The sequence below is a fragment of the Protopterus annectens genome, chromosome 13.part0, assembly GCF_019279795.1.
Source record: "Protopterus annectens isolate FY-2018-M chromosome 13.part0, PAN1.0, whole genome shotgun sequence".
In the NCBI taxonomy this organism is placed as follows: domain Eukaryota; kingdom Metazoa; phylum Chordata; order Ceratodontiformes; family Protopteridae; genus Protopterus; species Protopterus annectens.
This window is the reverse complement of record NC_056747.1, coordinates 544,386,154-544,411,899: the sequence shown is the minus strand read 5'-3', so window position 1 is coordinate 544,411,899 and position 25,746 is coordinate 544,386,154. Positions and strand designations below refer to the sequence as shown.

The 25,746-nt window shown below is 39.6% G+C and overlaps 1 protein-coding gene across 2 annotated transcripts in view; it reads left to right on the top strand.

Moving 5' to 3' along the window:
• LOC122787459 (glutathione S-transferase theta-1-like) overlaps positions 1-25,746 on the top strand; it is a 217,336-nt gene that overhangs the window by 120,642 nt on the left and 70,948 nt on the right. For both annotated transcript variants that reach the window (XM_044054190.1, XM_044054191.1), the window contains exons 3-4: positions 13,459-13,609; positions 16,913-17,089. In XM_044054190.1, coding sequence (XP_043910125.1) covers positions 13,459-13,609; positions 16,913-17,089 — 328 coding nt within the window. The remainder of the gene's footprint in view (positions 1-13,458; positions 13,610-16,912; positions 17,090-25,746) is intronic.

Here is a 25,746-nt window from a genome sequence, read left to right as displayed (position 1 = left end):
TTTTTGAAGAATTAGTTGAGAAAGATTTTAGAACTCTACACTCTCAAGGAATAGAACCACAGTTAGTTAACTTAAATGAATATGAAATCTGGTTTATTAACCATTTGAAAAAAGAAAACATCAGGGTTATGAAACCAGACAAGGGCGGTGGGGTTGTCCTGATGTATAATTCCAGCTACGACATCTACATCCATGATATGTTACAGAATAGTGAACAATATGAAATTGTATCTAGGAATGAAGTTAACATAGCCTTTTCCAAAATCAAATACACTCTTACTGACCATTTGCTCCAAGGAGCTATAAATGAAAAATTGTTCAACTATTTACATGTTGAGAAACCTAAAATACCAGTAATTTTCGGGATTCCGAAAATTCACAAAGGCTTGGACACCTTGAGATTCAGGCCTATTGTTTCAGGGGCAGGGGAGCATCACTGAACCCTTAGGTAAATTCATTGATCATGTCACTAAGCAACTTGTCCCACTTTTGGATCACATCTGCAAAGACTCCTGGGACTTTCTCAGAGATATTCAACCTTCCTTTTTCTCATCTGAACTCCTTATGATAACTATAGACATTAAGGACCTGTTTCCTAGTATACCCCATCCAACAGGGCTCGAGTGGTTCAATGATTTCTTAACCACTGAAACTAATCTTAATAACAAAGTGACTGGCCTTCTAGTGGAGTTTATGGAAATTCTATTACAGAACAATTTTATATTCTTTAATGGTGAGCTTTTTAGACAAAGGAAAGGAGTGGCCATGGGTGCCTCATGCGCTTCCTTTTATGCCAATGTGGTTTTGCACAGATGGGAACATACGTTCATCTTTTCTTCTGCTTGGATTCAACACCTAACTCATTATAGAAGATACCTAGATGACATCTGTATTTTATGGAATGGGACCCTTAATCAGTTTGTGGATTTCTTTAGTTACATCAACTCCACTACCCCTTTCTTGGTGTTCACTCACAACATTAACAAGCATGAACTTCACTATCTTGACGTGACTTTATATAAAGATTACAACAATTCAACATTCCTTTCAAAACTTTATAGGAAACCTACTTTTTCCAATTCTTTTTTGCATTTTCAAAGTGCACACCCATTTTATCAGAAAAAAGGCATTGTTAAGGGCCAGTTCATTAGAGCCTCTAGGATGTGCAGCTCCACTGTTTGATTTTTTGGATGAAATACATTTTTTGCAGTCCATGTTTGCAGACTGGGGATATCCTCTCTCCCTTATCACCTCCTTAGCTAAGGAAGTGATTGACAATAGAGAAACATTTCCCCCACTTCTTGGCACAGGGCAACCTTCTGCTATAATTAATACTACAACGACATCTGACATCTTCCAGAATAGTTTTATCTACACTTATTCTGGTAACTCCGCTGATATCGAGGAAATCATCAGGAGGCATTGGCCTGTACTGACCTTTCATGAAGAATTCAAAGATGCCCTCCCATCACACCCTAAATTTGTAAGAAAGAGGAACATTAATTTCAAGGAACTATTTGAAAGAAAACCTAATTTCCAGGCTAATAACTCTAACACACGACTAGGCACTTTCAAATGTGGGTCCTGTAACCAATGCCATGCCATTATTAATGCTTCAACACTTTATATTCCCTCCAGGAATTTTAACATTAAATCACATCACCACTACACCTGTGGGAGCAAAGGGGTTGTCTACCTAGGTTTTTGCACCATCTGCTCAAGCTTCTATGTTGGTAAAACTGAGAGGCCATTTAGGAAAAGACTCTACGAGCATTTTTACGATTTAAGCAAACAAAAGGAGTCTAATGCATTCTACAAGCATTCACTCACTTGCCCTGAAATAGATCTTAAATTCATAGTGTTGGAGCAAGTTACCCCGGATGCTAGGGGAGGTGACTGGGAGACGACCCTTGAATATAAGGAACTTATATGGCAGCTTAAACTAGATGCAGGTAGACACCCTGGATTAAATGACAACATTGACATAAATAGTGTCCTCAAGCTAAGAAAGGCTCGATTATGAGAAGCTCATTCATTGCTGATACGAAAGATTTTCATGTGAAATATGATAAACAATTTATTTTAATTTATTGCTAAAATGTACTGTTTACAGTTTTTTTGGATTATTTTACATTTCAGCTCTAATATTTACTGTACATAACGATTAGAATATTATATAATAAATATCATCTAAGGATTTTACCCTAAACATTCTTTTTAAAATAACATTTACATATACTTACATAGAACATTCCCTTCAACTTCCTTTATTTTGAGGGGACTTTATGACATGGTCTTTCAACATCTTAATGCCTTATTATTATTTTTTATTTTATTATTATTATTATTTTTTTTTTGACCTTGTTTAAATGATTTTTCAACATGATCACACTTCTTTAAATTATACTAATACCATTGGTCCTACTCATCAGGCTGCTTTTTCCCAGCTAACCTGACACAACATTACTGTTTATCACGCACCAGGTCTAACTTTTAACAACTAAGCATTTTTAACAATTTATTAACTTCAGCATTTTTAAGCTTTAATTTTTAATTGATTAATTAATAATTAACTTCAGTGTATATAAATACTTGCAGCACTTTGTATGTTCACTTGATAAAGCTCGGCACAGGCCGAGCGAAAGCGCTTGTGGTTTTTATTGTTTCGCATTAAAGAATCAGACTTTCTGAGCATTTTTACAAAGCAGTAGTCTGTCTTGGTTCGGCTTTCCACCTTGGATTTATTTTTTCACGATTTTTCCTTTACAAAACATAGTATCTCAACTTCTCTGCTGAGTGAGCCACACGTGTAGAGACTGGATCTACCCATCTGCAGTCAAGGGGAATGGATCTGCCCATCTGCAGCCGAGGAGAATGGATCTGCCCATCTGCAGCCGAGGGGAATGGATCTGCCCATGTGCAGCCAAGGGGAATGGATCTGCCCATTTGCAGCCAAGGGGAATGGATCTGCCCATTTCCAGCCAAGGGGAATGGATCTGCCCATTTCCAGCCAAGGGGAATGGATCTGCCCATTTCCAGCCAAGGGGAATGGATCTGCCCATTTACAGCCAAGAGGAGTTCCATAAAAGTTGTTGCTTGCTGATGTCTTATGTCATTGGCAGTGATGGCGGCTGCCATTAACAAAGTCAGTCCTGCCAGATTCTACATGAGGATAATACACTGGACTCTGAAGGTACAGTGATCTCAGTTAACAGATCTCTTGTCTTGGCAAGTAAAGATGTCAAAGACATGCAAGGTGTATTGGTAGTAGTAGCTCCACATCCCAAATTTTACTGTGGGTGACCCACTTCAGATCCCCATTCCAGTAGTAACTGTTATTCCAGATGCCATTGTTTTATGGTGGAGGGTTATTGTTAAAGGCAGATGGTCCATGGTGTTTAGTCACATACAGAGGTCAGTCTGCACATCAGTATTCTGGAAATGACGATGGGTCATCTCACTCTGCAGGTGTACCTGGGTTCCCTGTACCAAGGTGCAGTTACCTTCCACATAAACAACATGGCAATGCTTTGATACTTAAGCAAGGAGAGGAACTCAATCCTACTCACTCTATGGAAAATGATGAGGGTGTGGGAATGTGTTTTTTGTCAAGCAATCTTTGTCATAACTAGTCATATTTCTAAAGAGGTCAGTTATCTAGCAAACAGGCTCAGTTATTGCTTACTGATTCCTCACAAGTGGTCCCTCAACCCATCGGTAGAGCAGAAGCTATTACACCACTGAGTAAACTTTGCTGCAACCTCTGCATTGATGAACAGTACCAAATGCAGCAAGATTTACTCCCTCATCCATTCCCTGGTGGAATGTCCAAGAGATGCTGCCATCCAGAAATGGTCCTTTTGACTCCTTTACATTTCCTTTTCCTGTGTTCTGTGATTTGTTCTGAAAGACAAACAGAATAAATTTGGAGTCATTCTTGTCTCCCTCTCCGGACTTGGCAAGTGTATTCCAACTGCTATTACCTCATCTTTTGGAACAGCCTTTAAATTTGAGGCCCTTCATATCCTAGTTAACTCAGCCATCCAGCAAGCCTAAACAAGACCTTTAATCCATTTCCAGAAATGACCAGAAACCTCTAATGCTGCTCTAGGGTAGTAAAAATCCTTAATTCCGCTCCGAGACCTAGAACTAGAAAAATATACAAGAGTAAATGAACTCTTTTTGAGGGTTTGCACTCATTTGCCTTTGAAGTAGTTGGGGACTCCTTTGCAGTCCTAGTGCTTCCAATGTTGGACCAGCTTTCCCATAATTTCAATACTGATCTAAATTATTGTTCTACGAAAGTCCACCTTACAGCATATACAACTTCCATCAATGGTCCAACGTCGTATATTTTAACATCTTTAAACATTTAGAAAGCATTCACAAAGGGTTGTTCCTCATCTGTTCATTTATTAAGGATCATATCCCTTCTTGCACTGTTTGAGTGGATGGGGTACTGTAAATTTTTACTGGGGATAGCACACAACCCTTCTGGACATGGGCAGTTATTACTAAATACAATCCTGGGTATTGACGAGTATCTATGGTATTACATTGGAATGAAATGGCTAGGCTTGAAATGACCTTGGTTTGATAGCCTAGTAACCTCCTATGATCCTGTTTTAGAGTTTGTTGGAAAAATTAACCCTTCATCTCTTTGAACCTGCTGCTAAAGAAGATTTAAAGTACATCTTCTTGAAGTGACTTGTCCCAATATCTGTTACTTTTACCTAAAGGATTTTAGAGATTCAAGTCTTATGTGTAAAAATGGCATCTATAGTACCCAATCAAACGTTTAGGTTAGCGAATACCTAAACATCGACCTGTTAGTATCGAAAAATTAAAACAGTGAACAGTTGATTTAACATAGGGAATGAATTCCCTCGGCCGCAAAAAAAAAAAAAAAAAAATTTAAACAAAAATTACCAAAATTAAGTGGGGGGAGATTCTCCTCTCATGCCCCCCACACCACCCCTAACTAAATATACCAATTCTGTGATCGCCCTACAGTGGGGAAAGGGCAAAATCTCCATAACAGCCAAGGGAATTCTTTCCCTGCATTAAATCGTCCTTTCATGTTTTTTTTTTGCTTTTGGTATTTATCAGTTCAACGTTTCGGTATTCACTAACCTAAACATTTGATCAGGTAATAGGAACCCTAAAAATGTCCTTACCTATTTTTCCATAAGGATGGAATGTCATTGCCAACTTCCTGCCACTGCACGTAAAGTAGCCACTGAGACTAACCTCAGTCAATCCTTTCTTGTGCTTGTGTTCTTTCCAAACTGTTCAGAGAGAAGTAAATACCCCTCCCATTTCATGGGTGCTCAGAGACAGGTCAGATTTTATGCATACAGAATCAAATCAGTATGGAAAGATGACCCATTTGTTTCGTGTTCTAATTAAGAGTTGAGGTCCAAAGTTACAAAAGTTACTTTTCCAAAATGTTTTCCTGATTGTATCAGATTTTGTTAAAAAATATTTAACAAAATGTTACAAAATGTATAACAAAATGCTACCACTTGTGCTTACAGAATGCTGAACTCAAAATGTTACAGAATGTATAACAAAATGCTATCATTTGTATCTTTTCTGTTGAGCTGCTGACCACTGTCCTTCCTTTCACTATAAGAAGAGAAAGAGAACAACCTTTCAATACTGCATCTGGGATCTGAGTACCAGCTATGGTGATCAGTGGGACCTGCTCTTCTGGATTTAGATCAGGACTAGTGTTGTTTACCTTTGGTGAGAGGAGAAGCAGAAGCCATTAAATCATAGCCATTCTGGCTTTGTGCCATTCTCCAGTGTGCATCCCTGATTGGCAGATTCCCACTTCAGCAGGAACTATCTTGGATTTAAATTCAGAACTATTGCACAATTTGGTGCCCCCATGTGGCCAGATGCTGACTACTGTTCTTTGCAATGCTGCAACAAGAAGTGCAGAATGTCCACTGCCTTTACTACATCTAGGACCTGATGTGTGATGATTCCTGGTAATTAATCTTCCGGATTTAAATTGGGATTGGTGTTGCTGATTGGCTCCTGGTAAGAAGTGGGGCAGAGGCCAATTCCTAGCTGCTGTAACAACACACCATTCCCTTGCATGCATGTCTAATGGACAGATTCCCATTTTGATGAAAACTACCTTGATTTAGAAATTTTGGTGGCTCAGTGTTCTTCTGTGCTGAACTGCTGACCATTGCACTTCCCAGGAGTACAGCAAAAGGAAGATGGGAATTTCTACTAAGCTGTTCTTACATCTGGAAGCAAACTACTGACTGTGGTGATCCCTGGACCTTGTTCTTCTGAGTTTAGTTTGGGATTGGAGTTGCTGATAGCACCTTATGGGAGGAGGGGGAGACTACATTAATTCCTAGCCATTGTCTAGTGTGCATTCATAATTGGCAAATGCCTGTCTCAGCAGGAATTACTTGGATTCAAAATCAGACCATTGCATATCTTGGTGTGCTGTTTTATATAAAGCTATTGACTTGTGTGCGTCCCAGTGTTCTAATGATAGGAAGAGGAGGACTTCTACTATGCCGTTGCTTCATCTGGAATCTGACTACTGACTGTGATTCCCGAGACGTATAGTTCTGGATTTAATTTGGGATTGGTGGTGTTGATTGTTTCTAGTGAGAGGGGAAAACAGAGGCTATTAATCCCTAGCTGTAACTGCTTTGGCCCATTCACCAACATACTTCCTTAATTCATGGATTCTCGTTTAGGCAGGAACTTCCTGGGTTAAAATTCAGAACCATTGTACAGTTCAGTACTCTTTGAACTGTTGACCTCTACATTTTCCAGGGATATAACAAGAGGACGAAGAGAACTTCTGTGAAGCCCTTATTACATCTGGTACCAGAATACTGATTGTGGTACTCCCTGGAACGTGCTGTTCTGAATTCAGTTGAAGATTAATGTTTGCTGATTGCCATTAGTGAGAAGAGGGGCAGAGATAATTAATTCATATCTACTCTAACTTTGTGCTTTCTCCCTATACACATCCCTGACTGATTCCTGTTTTAACAGTAACTAGTATGATTTAAATTCATAAGTGTTGTATGGTTCTGTTCTCTTCTGTATTGAGCAGCTGACGTCTGTACTCCCCAGAAGTATAACATGATAAAGAAGATAACTTTAAGTGCTTACTACACCCTGAACCGGCCCACTGACTGCAGTGATTCCTGGGAAGCTACTCTTCTGGATTTAGTTTAGGACTGGTATTACTGACTGCTTCTGGTGAGAGGAGGGGCAGAGGTAACTGATTCCTATTCATTTCATTTTTGGATCATTCTGCATAGTGCAAACATGATTGTTGGGTTCTGTTTTGGCACAGATTGCCAGCTTGGAGCAGTCTATTTCCTTCTTGACCTTTAACCTTTAAGGTACCTGGCATTCTTGAGAGTATGTCCCCTTACTACATTTGGAACCTGGCTACCAGCTGTGATAATCCCTGTGGCCTGGTCTTCTGGATTTATTTTGAGACTGGATTTGCTGAGTGCTGCTAGTGAGAGAAGGGATAATTCATAGCTGCTGTAGCTTTGGACCATTTGCAGTGCAGATATTGGTGGATTTCCATTTTGGCTGGTGCTACACTAATTTAAATTCAGATAATTTGTGCTGAGCTGCTGACTGCTACACTTTCCAGCCCTAGAACAAGGGACAAAGGCGAACTTCTCCTAAACCCTTACTATGTCTGAAACCTGCCTACTGACTGGTGATCCCTGGGACCTGCCCATCTGGGTTCAGTCTGGGAATGGTGTTGCTGATTCCTGGTGGGAGGAGGGGAAGGGTAGAGGCCAATAATTCCTAGCACTCTACATTTGGTGTATCCCTGATTAGCAGGTTTGTGTTTAATTCCTAGCACTCTACCTTTGGTGTATCCCTGATTGGCAGGTTTGTGTTTAATTCCTAGCACTCTACCTTTGGTGTATCCCTGATTGGCAGGTTTGTGTTTAATTCCTAGCTCTCTACCTTTGGTGTATCCCTGATTGGCAGGTTCGTGTTTCAGTAGGAACTACTTAGTTTTAAATTAATAACTGTTGTATGGCTTGGCCCACTTCTGTGCTGGACTGAGGTCTGCACTTCCCAGGACTATAACATGAGCAACCGTAGAACTTCTGTTAAGCACTTACTACATCTGGGGCCTGACAACTGATTTTGGTGGTTTATGGGAGATGCTCTTTTGCATTCAGTTTGACATTGGTGTTGCTGTTTTCTTCTGTTGAGAGGAGGGACAGAGACCTTTAATTTCTATGGTTTCTAGCTTTTGACCATCCCTCAGTATGTATTCCTGACAGATTTCTGCTTTGGTGAGAAATACATGGCTTGTTTATCTTTTCTTCTTAGCTGCTGACCTCTATATTTCCCAGGGCTATAATGCCAGGAAGGGAAGAACTTTTATTAAGCTCTTACTATACCTGGGACCCAACTATCTTTGTCCTTAAAACAGCTGCTGTACCTTTAGCCTCAGCTGTCATAAACTATGTTGTATATTCCTGTCTGTCTTTGGTGATCGCCTCCTTTACTGGTTTCCTACTTGTGTCGCACAGCACACAGGTAACGCCACATTTATTCTGTTACTGCTACATGACAATGAGTTTCTCTTTGAATGCGTTTCCTGTCTTTTAAATACTGTTGGCACATATTTTTGTCTAGTCAGCTTTAAACTTTTAGTTTTGATTTAGTTGCACATCAGTGGTCTTTTTGTTCACGCCTTGGCTATCCTGTCCATATGTATTAAGTACCCACTGTGGGCTGTCGTATTGCTGCAAAAATATATGTGCTATAATATTGCTAACTCTGGTACATTAGTACTGTTATACTCCTACTGCTATCTTTCTTTTATTGATAGCTCTATTAAACTCCTACTGCATGTGACATCACTGTTCTCATTCTGTGTGACATCATCTACATTGACCTGATTGCTGCCATACATTGCCTGCAACTGTTCCTCTTTTTGATCTGGTATTTCTATTCATTGTTACCTACTGTACTGTAGCCCTGATATCCTGTTTAATTTCCCTGAATGCATCTTACCTATGTGAACAATACTGTTAGCCCTCTTTCTAAGGAAGTATTTATGTATTTGGCTAAATAAGCCTTTCCTTCTTTTTCATTCAGCATGTGCCATAGTATGACAACCAACTACCTTTGAGCCACAACCTGCAGCTGCACCATGTTTACCAATAATCCTTTATTCCTACCAGATACTAATGTCGTCTTTCAGAGATGCAACTATGTATTTAAACTGGACAGAGATCTTTCAGTATTAACAGAGTCAGTAAACAGTATCACAGCAGTTCACCCACTTTTGCTAAGTAGTTAAGAAAACACTTTCTAAGCCCTCTGAAACCTCACTTACAAACTTAAGCAACTTAGTCCTACTTTGCCAGCTTTAAATATTTTTGCACTTACCATTGTGTCACTCGCATCAAGAATAGTCACCCATGCTGCAAGCCTACAACCCTAAGGTCCCTGAAGCCTGCCACTACTTCTACTAAGGTTCTAGTCAGTAGCGATTCCATAGGTAGGCATACAGATTCCGCAGTCCCTATGCTAGTAGGGACAGAGTACTGGCTACTTACCTCTCTGGTGCCAAAATTAGTGACATTATTAGAGTTGTTAAAAAAATCTTCACTGCTGTAAGTGTGACTATGACCTCAGTGTTTGTGTGAGTGAATAAGTGTTGTACTCTAAGGGAGATGCAGAAAGATACAAAACAATCTCTTCCTATATCTCTGAGACAGATGAGACCCTAGTAGTAAGTGGTATTCCATCTTCCCTGAGACTGATGCTTAAGTACAAAAATAGGGAAACTGACTACAATAATTGTTTAGTTAACTGTTCTCCTTCCAGAAGGTTCCATTGTGTGACAGCATGGGATGAAATGTTTCTTTACCCCTACTGCTTTGCTAGAAATGGTCTACATTTCTCCTTCCATTACTTATGTATACTGCCTAAGACCTCTATCACCCCCTGTAGTAAAGGTTAAGCTTATGACCATATCAGCATCACAAATTCCATTTCAAACAATATAAGAACAGTGCAGCTAAATGCTGTACATTTCTGCCTGTTGAAGATTTATATATTTACATAATTACTGAAACCTGTTTCCAGTTGATCAACAACACTTTCTCTGTAAAAACTCAGCCCTGTCATTCCTTCAGGTCCACTGGAAATTACAGGTGGCATCTCAATACTTGTTCACAACCCCCATCATCTCATGACAAATCTTATATGATATTAAATTGAAGCTCAAAGAGGTCCTAGTAACGCTATACAAGACTGTCACATCATTGCCTATGTCTCCTGCTGAGCATTATGTTTACTAAAATCAACTTGAAAAATTAATTAACTGCATGCAACTCTCAGAACTGCTCTGAGCTAAGATTCAGATGTATAACCAGCTCTATTCCTGAAGCCATTTCTAATATCCTCACTGACAAATCCAGCTGTAACTTCTCTCTACCCTAGCCCCTGTTTTCACAGTATCACCCTAAAAACTGTTCCTCTTACAGTCAGTCTAGATCAAGTACTGTCAGCCCTCTCCAAAACCAAAAAAACAGCTGCACAGGTCCCAGTGACATCATCTGCCTTCTGGATAATACTAGACAGCATAGCCTAGCCTCTTCTAAAAGTGTCAGCTTAAGCTTTACCTTTGTTTATGTTTAGGGGCTTGGAGAATGGCCACTGTGATGTCACTGCATGAAGGTATCCCTACTACTGACCATAGTAACTATAGACCAATAAGATTCAGTTTTGATGTCTGTGAGGCTGTGGTACATAATATCACAGAACTCATAAACATCAATATATGCAGCCATCAGACACATTGGTCCAAATCAGTTTGGATTGGTGAAAAGTAGATTACATTTTTTTGGCTTGTCTGACTCCTTCAGAGGAGTTACTGAAACCTTGGATGAGGATAAAATTATCCACACTGTGTATCTAGATCTACCCAAGGCTTTTAACACCATTCCTGATGCAGGTGTTGCCACTGAACTCACCAATTTTTTATTGCATTAGTAACTGGCTCACTGACATCACCCATACAGTAAAGGTTGAGGGAACATCTTCCATTCAAATAAAATCTCAGTAGTGGGGTTCACAGATTTTGTCCATATATCCCTTCTCATCTGCTTCTCTGATATAAAGGCAGGGGCCCAGGAGCTGTGGATGACCAAGTTTGCTAATGGCTGTAAAGTCAGAGCATTTGTAAGCACCCATCTGATTTAGATACTCCATCAAGGGCGTGATCAGACTACGGCCTTGTGTAATGACCATGGGCATACACATAGACTCACCCTTAATGCTAAAAAATGCAGTGCTTTTATTTCTGGAAGATCGTACACTGACAGTTCATAGCATATCATGGATGCTGCCCAAAAAACTGACAGTCATTAATGATCTGTGCATATACATTGATACCAAGCTTTCCTGTAACCTCCATGTCTCATAGGTGGTTGAGAAATCATTTTATCGAGCAGGTGTAATCTCTACAGGTAAGTTGAAAGAGGTTATAGTTTCACTTTATTTGTTCACTTATCGGACTTGTCATTAATTATAGCTTTCCATTTGGCATGTACCTTATTAAACAGCTAATCCAACTCAAAAGGCATCAGAGATTGTAAGAAAACTGATGACCTTAGCACCCTTCACTAGTCTGACAGATTAGAAGCTCTGCTGTTATTCTGTGATTTGCACAGGCTCTTGAGAGGTTATTTGTGCCTGGCTTTTTGATCTGGCCTTTTTGATCTCCTCTTCCACAGAAATATCATTACCATGAACACACTCACACCTTCAGGAAAATGTAAACTTTCATTGTCATAGTAACCCATGGGTACCATGAACAGCCACACCTAAACTTGCTGGCATGCTGCATATTTAACCCAACACATTTCCTATTTTTCAAACTGACTCTTTATTCATATCAAACATATTAATATACTGACTTCTTATAAATCTGGATTCAGTAAGTGGATGGATAATTAGAACTTTACCTCTGGAATATATGATAGTACCCTTCTTGATATGGCCAAATCATTTCTTAATATTTTTTCTTGGTTACCTGCTTACACTTGGCCCAATAGGCTGCCAGTTTATAAACTACCTACTAGATTAGTGGCTAAATCTAAGGCATTTTTAAAAATGTGTCATTGGACGATGTTTCCACAGGTACTATGGTGGACTTCACATCTAGCTTCAAAAAGTAATTAGAGATGTCCAGGTCTAGGTCATTCTTTGAGGCAACAATTATCAGAATTATGGCCCAGTAATGACCACCAAGGAAGAAAAGCTAGGATTTTTTTCTTCTGGTTTATGAGGGCAACCTTCCACGTGCCAGACGTGAAAGTTACTCTGTTACCATAATGATAAATCTAGATGTGCAGATTTGTCCTTTTCAACCTACCCTCCTTCCAACTGCCTCATGGTATGCCTGGCCAGGAGAATATTTTTGTGATTCCTGTGTTATTCCTGCATATGGTATTTTACTTTTGAGTGACATACTTAAGATCTGGAGAGGAGGTCAGTACAGCATTCTGGGTAAAGGAGAAAGACTAGTTGCCCGAGACCTTGGAGTTTGCCTGGCCTAGCTCATCCCTAGCTACTGTAATAATAAAATACATAACTTTTGTTTCTAGTTTGCAGAAAAAACACTGCATATTTTCAATTTAGGGCTAAGTTTGACAAGAAGAAAAATTATGACATCATACTGGTTTAAAATGATAACATGCTTTATTTTATTCTTTAGAAGTTTATGAAAAAACTGGTAAGACATTGTTTGACCAATAAGACTGTTTTTGGTATGTTTAATACTGGTAAGTTTTGTTTTTCGCTAGACGTTAGTTTGCCTCTCGGTGTTCCTTTTTTTTCTTCTAGACCCATAAGAAAATTAAATTTTTTGTAGTCTTTGGAAATTACTTCTGCTTGCTTAACTCCACATTGGTTACGATTGTGGTTAATGATTCAGATGATATTTTTAAGGATCTAACTCTGCTGCTGTGTATTTTATTATGAAAAATGATAAACAATAACTTGAATGTGAAAATCCCTGTGTTAACCAGCATCCAAAGAAATGTCTCCAGAGTATGTCTTCATGGGAACAGTCAAAAACCATATGTAGGAGGAGAATTCAGTTATCTTTCCTGCTCAGCTGTAAAATTGTTATGTTAAATGTTGCCTGTTTGTGCAGAGCTGTTTCTTTCGGTATGCAGAGGTGCAGATGTGGACTGGACACTGCACACTTGCACCCAGTCAGAAGTCAGACTTTGTGAATATTTTTTTAATTTGAGGTACCTGGCATATATACTATATGCTTTTATCTCTTCTTTTGCACAGGATTTAGGATGACAAAATATCTGTGGTGTATAGCATTAGATAGTCTTCCTCTCTCCTCTGGAAAAACTTTCTGAAGCATCTGACATTGTTTCTGTTTCTGTTTTGTTACAGTATTGCAATCCTGCAGTATTTGGCTGAAAAGTACAAGCTGTCTGATCACTGGTATCCTGCCAACTTGGAAAAACGTGCTAAGATCAACGAGTTCTTGTTATGGCATGTTAATGTGGTCCGTCCTCTAATGGTAAAGGATTTCTGGTTCAAGGTACAGGACTAGAACTGGGAGTGATGCAAGATCCTTAGAAACATAATTATCAAAAAACTTGGTGGGCCATAGGTAGTAGTCTTTTAATGTACTAATTGTTTGTCGAGCAACAATGTTAGTAGGCCCTGGCCCTGTGGCATAGGAGGATGAAAGCCTGACGAATGTCTAGATGACCAATTTTCGGTTGGCAGCAAAGGTGTCTGGGGGACGAGACAGGGGAGGATAAGATTCAATGTGGGAGGCCTGTATCATTGTCATTAATGTAAGGCATCACCTACTTGTAACTATTAACCCAAAGTTGTCCTACAAAGAACCAGGTGAAGAGGGAGGCATGTATGGGGGCATGCAGTCCTGTTCCTCATGACCACTTAATACGTGCGAGTCTGCAGACTGCCTGTGAGAGTGATAGGGTAGGCTGCTCATAGTGACCTGCAGTTGGTCTGCTCCCCAGTACCTGGCTGTCACCACAGCAGAAGTGAATGATCTGATCTGGTTAGACCTTCTAGTTATAGTCTGCAGATTTTTGCCAATGGAATCAATAGGCCAAGTAGGTGCAGATAGAAAAGGTCTGCAGGAGGTGGGAACAGGATTAAAAAAAGAGCTGATAGGAATTTGCAGCAGTGCTGTTCATCTGAAGGGCAGAAGGAGATGGTACAGGTTGAGATACATATGTGGAAGGCTGGGCATCATTGTCTACATGATTGATATGCATTTTCTTAGAGCTCTGGGAAACAGATGTGTAAGAGCTGTAGGATCTGCATCAGAAAGGCAGACAAGCTTAGATTGATAGTAAAATCGCAAGTAAATTGTGACACCACTCTGACTCTTGCAGGAAGTTCATGGATCAGTAAAACTGGAGATCCATGACTAGTCTTCTATGCAAGGCCATGAAAGGAATTATTGATGACCTGATAAACAAAGACATAGGAAATCTTCAAACAGTGGACCCATCCCAGTTCAGTCCTGGTGGACTTCTTTGAGAAGGCCACTAGAAACATGGAAGATGACAAAACAGTGCATACTGTCTACCTTGACCTAGTAAAGGAATTGGACACAATACCTCACTTTTGTATTATAGACAGACTCACAAATTTGGGCATAAATCCTTGTGTCACCCTATGGATAGACAAATGGCTCATGGATAGGACACATGAAGTTAGAACGGGGGAATCTTCCTCCACTAAGAGGCCTGTTACTAGTGGAATTCCACAGGGCTTGGTATTGGGACCGCTCCTGTTCAGAATATACTAAGGCAAATATAAAGGGCTTTTGGCTGACCAAATTTGCTGCTGACTGTAAGCTAGGTACAGCCATTGAATCCCCCAAAGATGTAGATATCCTCCAAGAGGGTCTTACACAGATAAATAATTGGTACTAGAACCATGGCCTAAAACTCGGGGGGGGGGGATGCATAATTATACCCTTTGAGAAGATGACTACCACTGCAAATTCCAACATTGGTAATGCACTCCTAAGAGTAGGCCCAGTGGAAAGGGACTTGAGAACTCAAGTTGACAGTAATCCTGAACTTTGATCACTATGTGTCCATGGTGGTGAAAAAATCCTTCTGTGTGGCATATCTTATAAGTAAGGGCATAGCATCCAGATCTATGGAGACCATAGTCCCACTTTACTCGGCCCTCATTAGACCAACAGTCTAGTACAATGTACCCTTCAACATGTACCTGACCAGCATTTTCCATCAACTGGAGTGGCCATAGAGGTTCCTCACTAAAAGAATACAGGGTATAAACAACAAGTCCTATGTGGACCATTTCAAAGCCCTGTCGCTGTACTTGGTCTCCTACAGACTAGTACAGACTACTGAGGGGTGATCTATGCCTGACCTACAAGGCCTTCTCCAATTCAGCCCTAATGGATATACTGTGCATTCACAAAACAAAAAGCACTATAATTACTTGATCTAAGGATCTAAACCCTGTCTGTGACATAAACAAAACATGTTGGAGGGACAGGTATGTGTCACAGAGATTACCCCTTCTCTCAAGCAGACTCCCCATTCATGTGAAACAGAGCTCTTACTTAAGCCTATTCAAATGCAGTGTGTACCAATGGATGGGAAATTGAAAATTCATCTTTGGCTTGTCACCTGTAGCCCTTGCGGAGGGAGCTCTTGTAGATTCTGTAAGATGCGGGCATATGCCAAAGCCATTCTAGACCATCGGCATTGATAACTGGTAAAACTGGGGAATGAATGGGTTGGCTTTAAAAGGTTCTAAGACTGTTAGCTTAGTAACCTCCCTTGATCCTATGCCCACCAATCTTTATTGTAATGAATGAGTAGGGAGCATCATGGGTAGTGTAGTAGTGAAAGCACCAAGGTTGTACTTTGGTAGGCAAAATTTATATTGCCCATTTAAAAGAAGAATGGAATGCCACTGAACATGGGGCACTTAGTTGTTATGTCAGTAATGGTCTCGCAACTAGAGCTTGAAGCATTAGTAACAGAGGCTGGTCATCCTATCCATGACTAGCTATGTGGTATGGAATGGCAGAAATGGATAGCTGATGCCTACAGCTGTATGTGTGGCAACACTGACCTGGATGAGCCAATGCTGTGTATTCTCCTTGTTGGGTAAAGTGAGAGTGAAGTAAGTGGACATCTCTGATTAAAGCTTGTCCTTCTTGTAAAGTGGGATATATTAGCTGAGAACACCTGATTCTAACTGTCCTGGGTGAACCCTTCATCAGTCAGACATTGTTTCTGAGCCCCTGTCAGTAAACTAATAATGCAGCACCCTGTGCACCCCTGAATCAACTCTCTCACTATATCTGTTAGAAGAAAAAAGTTCAGAGCCCAGGTATGCACGATTCATGTTTTATGATATTGAGGGACATGTGACCTTCATTTGTATACCTTCGATTATCGTGGTTTTGTATGGAGCTGTTGCTGTCTCTTCTGTGACAGCACAAGTCACTGTAAATGGCTTTGCTGACTGGGCTAGTGCCGATATTATTACTGTGATAGAACATGGCATAACCTGTCTTGTATACGAGTGCAGATTTTGTCCTTCCCTACCTCCTTTTCTACCCCGGTCAGCATTATATGGTAGCATGCATCACAGACAATTCCAGAGCACTAACATTTAAGATGTTACTTCTGCATAAACAAAAAAGTTTATTGTTGGCACTTTACTTGATATGCTTCCTGTTTGTCTTGTTTACCCGTATTGCATGTTTTGTAGAATCAAATGAGCCTTAATCTGAATTTGTGATCTCCTACAGTTTACAACATGAAGGTCTTAATGTCTTTTTTTTCATTTGCTGCCTTCACTTGAACAGGTTATGGCTCCCACGCTTTTAGGAAGGACTGCTCCTGCAGAGAGGCTAGAGGCAGTTGCACAAGAGTTCAGTACAGTCCTGGACCAATTTGAGAAAACATTTCTGCAGGGCAAGACCTACATCTCAGGAGAGGAGATTTCAGTGGCTGATGTGGTGTCATTCTGTGATCTCATACAGGTAAGATGATGGGTAAGATGATGTGGTATCAGTCTGTTATCTCAGACAGGTGAGTGGATGTGGTGTGACTTTGTGATCTCAGACAGGTGAGATGGTTTGGTGTCACTCTGTGATCTCAGGTTAGAGTATGTTGTATCACTGTGTGACAGGATGTGGTGTCTCTCTGATCTCTTACAGGTGACATAATGTGGTGTCACTCTGTGATGTCATACAGGTGAGGGGATGTGGTATCACTCTGTGACAGGATGTGATGTCATTCTGATCTCAGACAGGTGAGAGAATGTGATGTAACTCTCTGTTATCAGACAGCTGAGAGGCTGTGATGTGACTGTGACAGGATGTGGTGTGACTCTGATCTCAGACAGGTGAGAGGATGTGATGTTACTCTGTGATCTCAGACAGGTGAGATATTGTGATGTCACTCAGTGATCTCAGAATGGTGAGAGGATGTGGTGTCACTCAGCAATCTCAAACAGGTGAAAGGATGTGATGTGACTCTGACAAGATGTGGTGTCACTCTGTGATCTCAGACAGGTGAGAGGATGTGAAGTCACTCTGTGATCTCAGACTGGTGAGAGGATGTGGTGTCAGTCAGTTATCTCATCAAGTGAAGTGAAGAAATTTGCAAGAAAAGGAGAGCTCTAAATAAGAACAGAAATACAACTTGTATTAAGGGAGTGGGTTGGCCTAAAATGTGAAATTCCATGAAAATCCCATGTTTTTCAAACATTCAGATAGTCCAAATTTAGAATTTATTGGTATATTTCACACAAAAAAAACTGTAAGCTGTGTCCCTGAATATTTATTATTTACTTTGTGTTCTAGTATCAGGGAAGGTCCAATTGTGCAATGCTTGTTTTTAAAAGACTCTAAGGAAGAAATGTTCCAAAACATTAGTGTGTGTGTGTGTGTGTGTGTGTGTGTGTGTGTGTGTGTGCGTGTGTGTGTGTGTGTGCGTGTGTGTGTGCGTGTGTGTGTGTGTGTGTGTGTGTGTGTGTGTGTGTGTGTGTGTGTGTGTGTGTAATATATATATAAATAACATCCTGCTGATGACTGGCATATACATACTTGGTATGTAACTTACAGCCGAGTTTGCAAAAACAACAGGTAAATGTAATAACAGAAGAAAAAATTGTGTAGTGAAGTTTCCCTACTGTTTTTCATCTATTACTTGATATGAATTTAAAATGTCATAAGTAAAATAATATTTTCTCATGTCGTTGACATATTGGTGTGTGATGTGAAGTATTGCCAACTATGTTGAGAGAAGTAGGGCAGTGGATGTGTAACATATACCAGCATAGCTAGCTGGAGTTGTATTATATGTCATTTGTATAACAAACTGATTTGTACAGATGCTTGTGTTTAAAATGTATTTTTAAAGTTGTTTGTATTAAAAATGTACCAACAGTGTGTCCTGCTGGACAGAAAAGAAATCTACATATATGTCAGACTGTACTATTGTAACTGTTTAACTGTACATATTGTAACAGAGGATATTGGAAGAGAAGAGGTTGATCTCAGTCCTCCTGGCTTTTAAAAATTACTTAACTGAGGCTATAAATATTATATCTCACAAGTTTCAGTGCAGCCAGAGACAAAAAAATCTGTACTAGGAAGCCTTCTATATTGTCTTTGGAGGTGAACTAATTGTTAATCTGGAAAGGTGGACATTTGAAATTGTGTTATTACTTCCAGAGGCTGCAGCAGGTCTTAGCAAAGTTCTGTGTGTGTGTATCATGGCACATAAGTGCAAGATTCCAGTTCAGTTGCTAGTAAAGGGGGTAGTATAGGAACCAAAAGTCAGATGACCAGATGTGTGTGATGTCATTCTTTAATCAGGACTGAAATTAAGTTTTAATACCAGATGAGACAGAAGTCTCAGAGCAGTCTGTTTTTGAAACCTGACAGAAAGACCACTCACCTACTTCATCTTGCCTTGCTTTAGTAAGTAACTAGGGAATAGTTATTTAGATCAGTCAGGAAAATATAGTGAGATTAGTTGATTGCTGTTTTTCTGTACATGTATGGATCTATCTTTTTTTTTTTTTGTAACAATGTTTCGGAGCTTTTCTACCTGGGTCTCCGCTGTAAATGGACCTAGTCCAGTCAGAATTTCCCAGTTAACAAATGTAAAATAAAATAAATAAAATATCCATCTGTGTTATTTTTAATATTCCTGTGATTTAAACTCTAGTGTTTAATGTAAATAGATATTTAGTGCTTTCATGTTCTTTTATTATTATTAAATATATTTAAACATTTCATTGTGGCTGGTCCTTTAGAAAATATTTTAACCTTTGAGAGTACTTATATTTATTTGGTGACACTGTGGCCATCCTTGAAAGCCTTGCTGCATTGGTCAGACACCAGCATTTGTATTTAGTATTCATTTTACTCAGTATAATTGGGTTCCCTTGTAAAAGCCTTTAAGTATTTGGCTTGGGAGTGTCCTGGTAGCAGTATCTACCTTATAGTCTGGGCAGAGGGGCATAGCTGGTAAATCTGTGCCAGCCTTTCCCAGGGAGTGGGTGGGTATGTGTGTGTGTGTGTGTGTGTGTGTGTGTGTGTGTGTGTGTGTGTGTGTGTGTGTGTGTGTGTGTGAAAATCAAATCTCAAAGAATGTGTGTCAGCTACTTGGAGCAGGGACACAGAGCACTGGTTTCACAGAGAGGGTGGTTGAGGACTTCGTTTGAGACACTCTGCTGAAGACTCAATTCTACAGCTGTGCCAGTGGGGAGTCTTACTGGGGGTCCTGGATAGAGAGAGGGAAACCCAGTCCTTGGACTGAGTATGTTCCCTGTGTGCTCTTAAGGGAAATTGTGCTGGGTGTAGAGAAGCAGAGTCGCATCTGGAAGTACTCTGTGTATCCATTTTTGTTCCAAGTGAGTTTCCCTCTCCAGTGTCAGTGGTGAGGATTTGGGCTTTTTGATTACTGACCCAGAAGTGGGGTGTCACATGGTGAATCAGACATTTCTTTGTTAATAGGTTCTGTAGTGTTATGACATGGAGAAGAGGAAAGAGGTGAATTTATTAACAAAAAAAGTTCCCCTTTCTTTGAATACATGTGACCTCAGAGAGTGGTATACACAGAAATAGTGTGTGTATAAATGGAATGCTCACACTGGACATTTTTATTAGTATTTTGTATTGTTTTCCCTTGTTAAAGCTAAACTACTTTACTATGTAATAAACCTTTATAAACTGGGAAGTCTAGCAGTTAGTACAGATGACTGAGGCTCCGAGCTGTTAATGAGTTCCTTTCTGTAGCCAAAGTTATAATGTTTCATTCCTTCTTCATCTGTTTCCCTATTAAGCAACTCTGAGAATGTCACTAAAGCAGTCAGTGCTCCTAGGTCACCCCTGAAAAATGACAGTTATGTCTAGTTGGCTTACCCAGTTAGCAAATGTGCAAAATGTATATACATACATGAATGAATAAATAAATAAAGTGGAAAAGCGGGCAAAGAGAGCAAGTGATTTGAGAGTATATGAGATTAGTAGCAACTGCATACTGCACTTTTCCTCAGCAGATAAGTAACTAGAGTACAGTAACAGTGGAATTGAGTACATTCAGAGAACTGAATTTGTGAAAGGAGTATCAGTAAATATTGCATTTTGTTTAGCTGATATGCATCCGTGGTAGAGGAGAATTATTTTATCTGCAGAGAACTGAATTTAAAGGTCAACCATCATTGCCAAAAATAAATCCTTCATTGCTGTGCTACAAAGCATGAAATGCATCACCGTAGACAAATATTTTGTTAAGATTTTATCTTAATCTGTACAGGTGTATAGCTGTAACACAAGCACTGTAGGCAAATACTGTTATAACTAATTGTGATGATAGGAGGTACTGCCAGCCATGCCAGGAAAAGTAGGGCAGTGGATGCATGACTTGTGCTAACACAGCTAGCCGGAATTTTGTAAATAATTGCATGTCATGTGTATATCAAACTGATTTGTATAGATGCTTGTGCTGAAAATGTATTTGTGAGGTTTCCTTGTGTTAAAATGTATCAACAGTGCACTCTGCTGGAATGAAAAGAAATGTACATATATTACTGTAATTGAATTAAATGTATATGTTTTAACAGAGGGCACTGGGACAGCAGAGGTTAACCAGCTAGCTTACTTTAAGAAAATTAAGGGAAATGTAAATGAGCTGTTGGTGAGCAGTGGTGGGATATTAATTGAACAGATTCTGTAGCCTGTAAGCAGTTGTCACTAAAAAAGTTGTATTCTCAAGAAGCCATAAAGTAGACATTCAGAGTTTCATATCACAATATTTTTTTTTATTTAAAAATCCAAGAAAAATTATGGTCCAAAACACGGCCAGAATAACAGCAACCAGTAGTTTATTTCACATAAAATAGGTAAGTGCTTTCTCAAGTAACAGACTCGCTTCTTCACTCCTTATACAAAAGCTAAAACATACTGCCTGATTTCTTCTTCTTCTTCTTTTGGCTTTTCCCGGTTAGGGGTTGCCACAGCGGATCACCTGTCCGCTCATGATTGGCAGTGGAGTTTTACAGTGTCGAGTTGCCAGCCCGGCGCCCAACCTTCCACAGAAGGCACACACACGCACGCACTCATAAAATCACTTAACTGCCAGTACACTGTGCTAGAGTGATCACATGACCTGAGCTGATACAAATTAACTAACTTAAAGAAACTTTACTAAGTAACATTGTTGCAATGTTCAGAGGCACTCAGCTGTCTGTACAAACTGCAAAACATGCTCTGAATTGCTACATATTGGATAACGAAGTTTCACAACTAATACTAGTTATTTCTTAGGAAAACATATTAAATGTTCAAGATAACTCAACTACTTATGCAAACTACAAAGCATGATTTAATCTGCTGCACATTAAATAAAAAATTCCTGCACTAATACAAATAATTAAATCACACTGTTTCCATGTTTAAAAATCACACAGTTACCTATGCAAATTTCAGAATAAACAAAATCTACACAACGAATGAGTAAAAAGGGTGCTTCAACAAATTATTAGTTTAAGGGTGTGCACACTTATGTAACCAGCTTATTGCACATTTTTTATTTTTTATATTTTTCCCCAAACAGATTTGTTTGGTTTTCAATTGAATTGTGCAGGTTATAGATCACGTGAAAGGTGGAAAAAGTTTTGAAATGATTTATTGTGGTCTCATTTTTTTATATTACCAAAAACTAGCATTTTAACTGGGGTGTGTAGATGTCCACAGAGGCAAGATGGGGAAAAAAAGGTGGGGGAGCCAGTAAGTGGGAATAACAGAATGCCAGTGTTAAGTTGTCTGAAGACAGCAGAGGTACTAAACTACCACCAGAGTTTCTATCCTGTCTTGGTGGCCAGAAAACAGGCCACTGCCAAGAGAGATATAGCCTCTGATATAACCACTGAAAAGCATGCAGTGGTTAAAGAGGAGCAATACTTGCTTGGGCAGTCCACTCCAGTCAGAGCTTTAGGAGGGATCCCTTTCCAAATGCCTTTGGCCAGTGTTTACCTTGACTAAGAGGGCGGAAAAGGAAGCAAGCAAGTAGGTGTGTTTGAGGATATCCCTGCATATGTCTTGATAAGGAATGATTTTGATAATGCAGTACCTTATGTGCATGTAGTGACATGCAGTCAGGCTTGGAGACAGGCATGTGGACCCAGATAGAGCACATCCCTGAAGCCAGGACTGGTGATGTGGCTAATTCATTTATTTTATTTTATTTTTATTTTATTTTTATTTTACATTTGTTGACCGGGCTAGTCTAGCTGGATATATGTCCATTTTCAGTAGAGGCCCGGGAGAAAAAAAACACACAAAAACATAAATGAACAGACTTGTTAATAAAACATACAATAAAATAGAAATAAACATCAACTTGTTAATAAAATCAACATATATTCTGGAACTCAAACAGTTAGAGATCATACACAAGTTCATCGAGGGAGCTACCCTGTAGCATTGAGCCTGAAAATGAGCCACAGCTGCTTGTAGGCACTGATGTTCCCTTGGATAGATTGACTGCAATGGCAGAGGTGAGTGGTAGCACCCAGGCTGACACTGAGGCACCCCTGTCAGAAGATAGACTCCCTGTGGAAGGGGAGCTGGGAAGGGTTACCAAGAGAGAGAGTTAAGACAGGTTCAGCTCCCAGATCCTACATTACAAGGCTTGAGGGAGGTAGCTAGGGAGGCACCTGATTCTCAAAGAAAAGGGGAGTCTGTATGCTGAAACAAATGGTTACTGTATAGAGAGTCAATCCCTGAGGGAGGGCTAGAAGGTGAGGTAATACAGTAGTTGATAGTGCCCAGAGCCTATAGCCCATGACATTTCTTTTGCAGGTCATATGGGCATAAAGTGTAACAAGAGATGTATTATGCAGAACTTTTATTGGTCTGGTATTGCCAGGGATGTAACTGGGTACTGCATTCAGGACCTGTGAGCAGTGCCAAAAAGTAGGCAAGGCAGGAGACCAGGTCAAGGCTCTTTTGATGCCTTTGCCTGTGGTAGAAGAACCATCTCAGAGGGTGGCAGTGGATATTGTGGGGCCTCTGAGTACCCCAAGTTTCACAGGGAAGAAGTATATCCTAGTGGTAGTAGATTATGCTACTAGATACCCTGAGGCAGTAACTCTGTCCTCCATTGAGGCAGAGAAGGTGGCAAATGCTTTGCTAGAGATTTTCAGCATAATAGGTTTCTCAAGAGAAATACTGACTGACTGACAGGGGTGCCAGTGCCATGTCTGACCTGCTCTCTTGTCTGTGGGAGTGCTGTTGGGTGAAGCATCTAAAGACAACCCCCTACCATCCCAGACTAATGGTCTTGTGGAGAGGTTAAACTCTACATTAAAGACCATGCTACAGGCATTTGCAGACCAGTTTAGAGAGTGGGACAGATATTTGCCCCATCTGTTTGCTTACAGAAAGGTACCCCAAGAATTCACAATTTTTTCACCCTTTGAGTTGCTGTGTGGTCATAGGGTGAAGCAACCTTTAGGTTTGAGTCATGATGCTTGGGAGGGCCAAGGAATCTGTTGTAGCGTATGCCCTAAACCTCAGGATAAGGTTCAGGGAACCCCTGGGCTTGCCCCAAGAGAACCTGGCAGGAGCCCAACAGCAGAAAAAGATCTGGTATGACAGGAGTGCTTGAGCCAGAGTGTATGTTGTGGGACAACAGGTCATGTGCCTATTCCTGTCAGATGCAAGAAGCTGCAGGCAGCTTCAGAGGGACCCTTCAAAGTGGTAAGGAAGGTCAGTGATGTTAACTACATGGTACAACTAAAAATAAATGTAGAAACGGAGAAACGGAAAATGTATATCTTTCTGGCCAACGTTTATTAACAAGACACAATGCACTCAGTAAAAATTGTTTCGCTGTACAGGTTCTAATGTAAAACATTAACGCTATTAACCACTTGCGTTTTCGTCTGCTAATCTCAGACTTCATCAGATGAACCTTTGCTTAAATTTACACTCCCTTTTGCCAAAATAATAAATAATAAAAATAAAATAATTTGGGGACAGAAGAGAAGCAGTTTCTATACCAAATGAGAAATGACCCCAATTTAAGAGTTATGAAACCAGATAAAGCGGGGTGGGTGGTCATAATGGACAAAATTGAATATGATAGTTGAAGGTATAACATTCTTTGGGACAACACAAAATATGAACCGGTCTCTAAAAACAAAATTAACATCGCCTACAATAAAATAGATGTAAATTTAAAGGATATGTTATATGAGGGGCTTATAGACCAAGAAGCACACTTATTTTTGAAAGTGGAGAAACCAAAAATTCATTCAATTTTTGGAATTCCAAAAATTCATAAAAATGAGCTGGACCCCCCCCACACACACACATTAAGACCAATAGTCTCAGCTGATGGATCCAAAACCCATCCACTAGCTAAATTTATAGACAATAAAGTTAAAAAATTATGGTTAGAAAAAGAACAAATTTTAAAAGACTCATGGGACTTATTAAAAGTCATTTCTAGTGTAAAAGGTTTGGACAATATTTTATTTGTCACTATAGATGTAATTGATCTTTTCTCATCAATTCCATATATTGAAAGTACAGAAATGTTTGAGGAAATATTGTATGAAAGTAAAATTTTAACCAACAATGAAAAGCAGGTAAATGTATGGTTAATGGAAATGGTGTTAAAGAATAATTTCCTATATTTTAATGGAGAATTCTTTAAACAGAAGCAAGGAGTGGCCATGGGTGCTGCATGTGCCCCAACCTATGCAAATTTAGTACTTCCCAAATGGGAAGAGAAACATGTACTAAATTCTCAATTTAATTCCCATTGGGTGCTTTATCGTAGATTTTTGGATGATATAGTGCTATTTTGGAATGGGGGGGAAGAAAAGCTCGATGAATTCATGATTTACCTTAACCAAACTACTAATTTTTTGAAATTTACACATACAGTATCAAAAAATGTATTACAATATTTAGATATGGAAATTTACAAACCGGGAGATGGTTTAGAAACAAAAGTATATAGAAAACCCACATACTGTAATATGTTTCTAAACTATGATAGTGCACATCCCCTCCACTGTAAAAGGAACATCATAAAAGGACAATTTGTGAGGGGAAGTAGAATGGCAAGTTGCCAAAAGGATTTCCTTAAAGAATGTGATATATTAGAAAAA